Genomic DNA, 1418 nt, shown 5'->3' on the forward strand with positions numbered 1-1418 from the left:
GGGAAGGAGGGAGGAGAGGAGGAGAGAAAAAAAACACTTTTGGTTGAGGTTTTCCTGTTACTATCACTGTAGCGTTTATTTAGCCAATCTCCTAACTGTGACGTGAGGAAGGCAGGAATCATGGCTCGCTCATAATATTTAACACACCCACTGGAAGCTGGAGCTGCAGAGCTACTAGTCCAGCCCGTCTCCAGCACACAGTGTGGCTGAAAGAGGTTTTCACTCTGCACCTGCCAAAGAGCTCTCCCCCTCTCCCCTCCTCTCTCCCCCTCCCTTCCTCTCTTCCTTTCTCTAAAGGCAAATCTGTAGGACCCAGCAGAGATCAAAGACGGGACCTCTTCGCTATAAAGAACCGCTACCGAATTCTATTAGTTTCTTTCCTCTAATCCTCCCCCTCCCCCCCTTCTTTTTTTTTTTTTTCCTGTGCCATATTTAACCTTTATGTTGCAGTTGTGCCATCCGACAGTTTTGCGGCCAAAAAAAACCAGCCCACGCCAAAGGCAAAGCCCGGCTCGGATACAGCAGCCACCCCGGCTCGAGCTCAGCTGAGCGCGTTCATCTCTCCCGGGCGCTGGACAAAGCGATGGATGAAGGAACTGGAACCGCTCGGAGAAAATGATTTTGCAGCCAATGTTCTTAAGCGGTCTCACAGAAGAGAGGGAGCGAGCGGAGAGCGCTTCTGCTGCATCACTGGGCAGATTCAAAGGAAGGAGTCAGCGTTTCCTGCACTGCCAAACATTATGGATGATTTTGTTCCTTCTGTCGCCTTTTCGTACAGGTTTTCTTAATACTGTTCTTCCCCCCCTCCTCCCCGTCGTTTTTTGAACGATTATGATTTGATCGCAGCCAGCGTCAGACTCCGGTTTCTCCTCAAGAACCAGCTCTCCCTATTTGCTGTGATCCCCGTAATAAAAAGCGAGAGAAACCGCGAACAGATGGCTCTAGAGATTGCAATGCCGCTGGCTTTGTCTTCCTATTGATTTTAAAGGCTCTTTTTTCCGATTATTTTTTTTTTCCCGATTTTTTTTTCCCCCCCCTTCCCCCTCCCGAGTTCTTGATGATACTGAGCAATGAGGACCTATCGCTTTTAGCCTGTTTCTGTCGCGGCGCCTATGGAGATAACTTTATTGACTTGATCGCTCGCTGCCCGACCCGCGAGGAGAGAGCCGGAGCCCCGGGGGGGGCGGAAGACCCGCGCCCGCTCCCGGCCGACCCCGCCGCCTCCCCTCCCTCCCTCCCCCGCTAATTCATCAGCCGCTCCCGGCCATGAAAATGCTCCTGGTCCGCAAGTTCCGGGTGCTGATCCTCATGGTGTTCCTCGTCGCCTGCACCATGCACATCATGATCGACCTGCTGCCTCGCCTGGAGCGCCGCGGGGCCGAGGGCCGCCCGGGCTGCTCCTGCCCCCCGCCCGCCGC

General features: G+C 53.9%; 1 protein-coding gene across 1 annotated transcript in view; it reads left to right on the forward strand.

Annotated features, from left to right (window-relative positions):
- The window catches only part of FAM20C (FAM20C, golgi associated secretory pathway kinase), a 56292-nt gene continuing 54962 nt past the window's right edge, over window positions 89-1418 (forward strand). Inside the window, exon 1 of the mRNA XM_021411743.1 lies at window positions 89-1416. Coding sequence (XP_021267418.1) covers window positions 1267-1416 — 150 coding nt within the window. The 5' untranslated portion in view covers window positions 89-1266. The remainder of the gene's footprint in view (window positions 1417-1418) is intronic.

The sequence above is a fragment of the Numida meleagris genome, chromosome 13 (genome assembly GCF_002078875.1).
Source record: "Numida meleagris isolate 19003 breed g44 Domestic line chromosome 13, NumMel1.0, whole genome shotgun sequence".
Lineage (NCBI taxonomy): Eukaryota > Metazoa > Chordata > Aves > Galliformes > Numididae > Numida > Numida meleagris.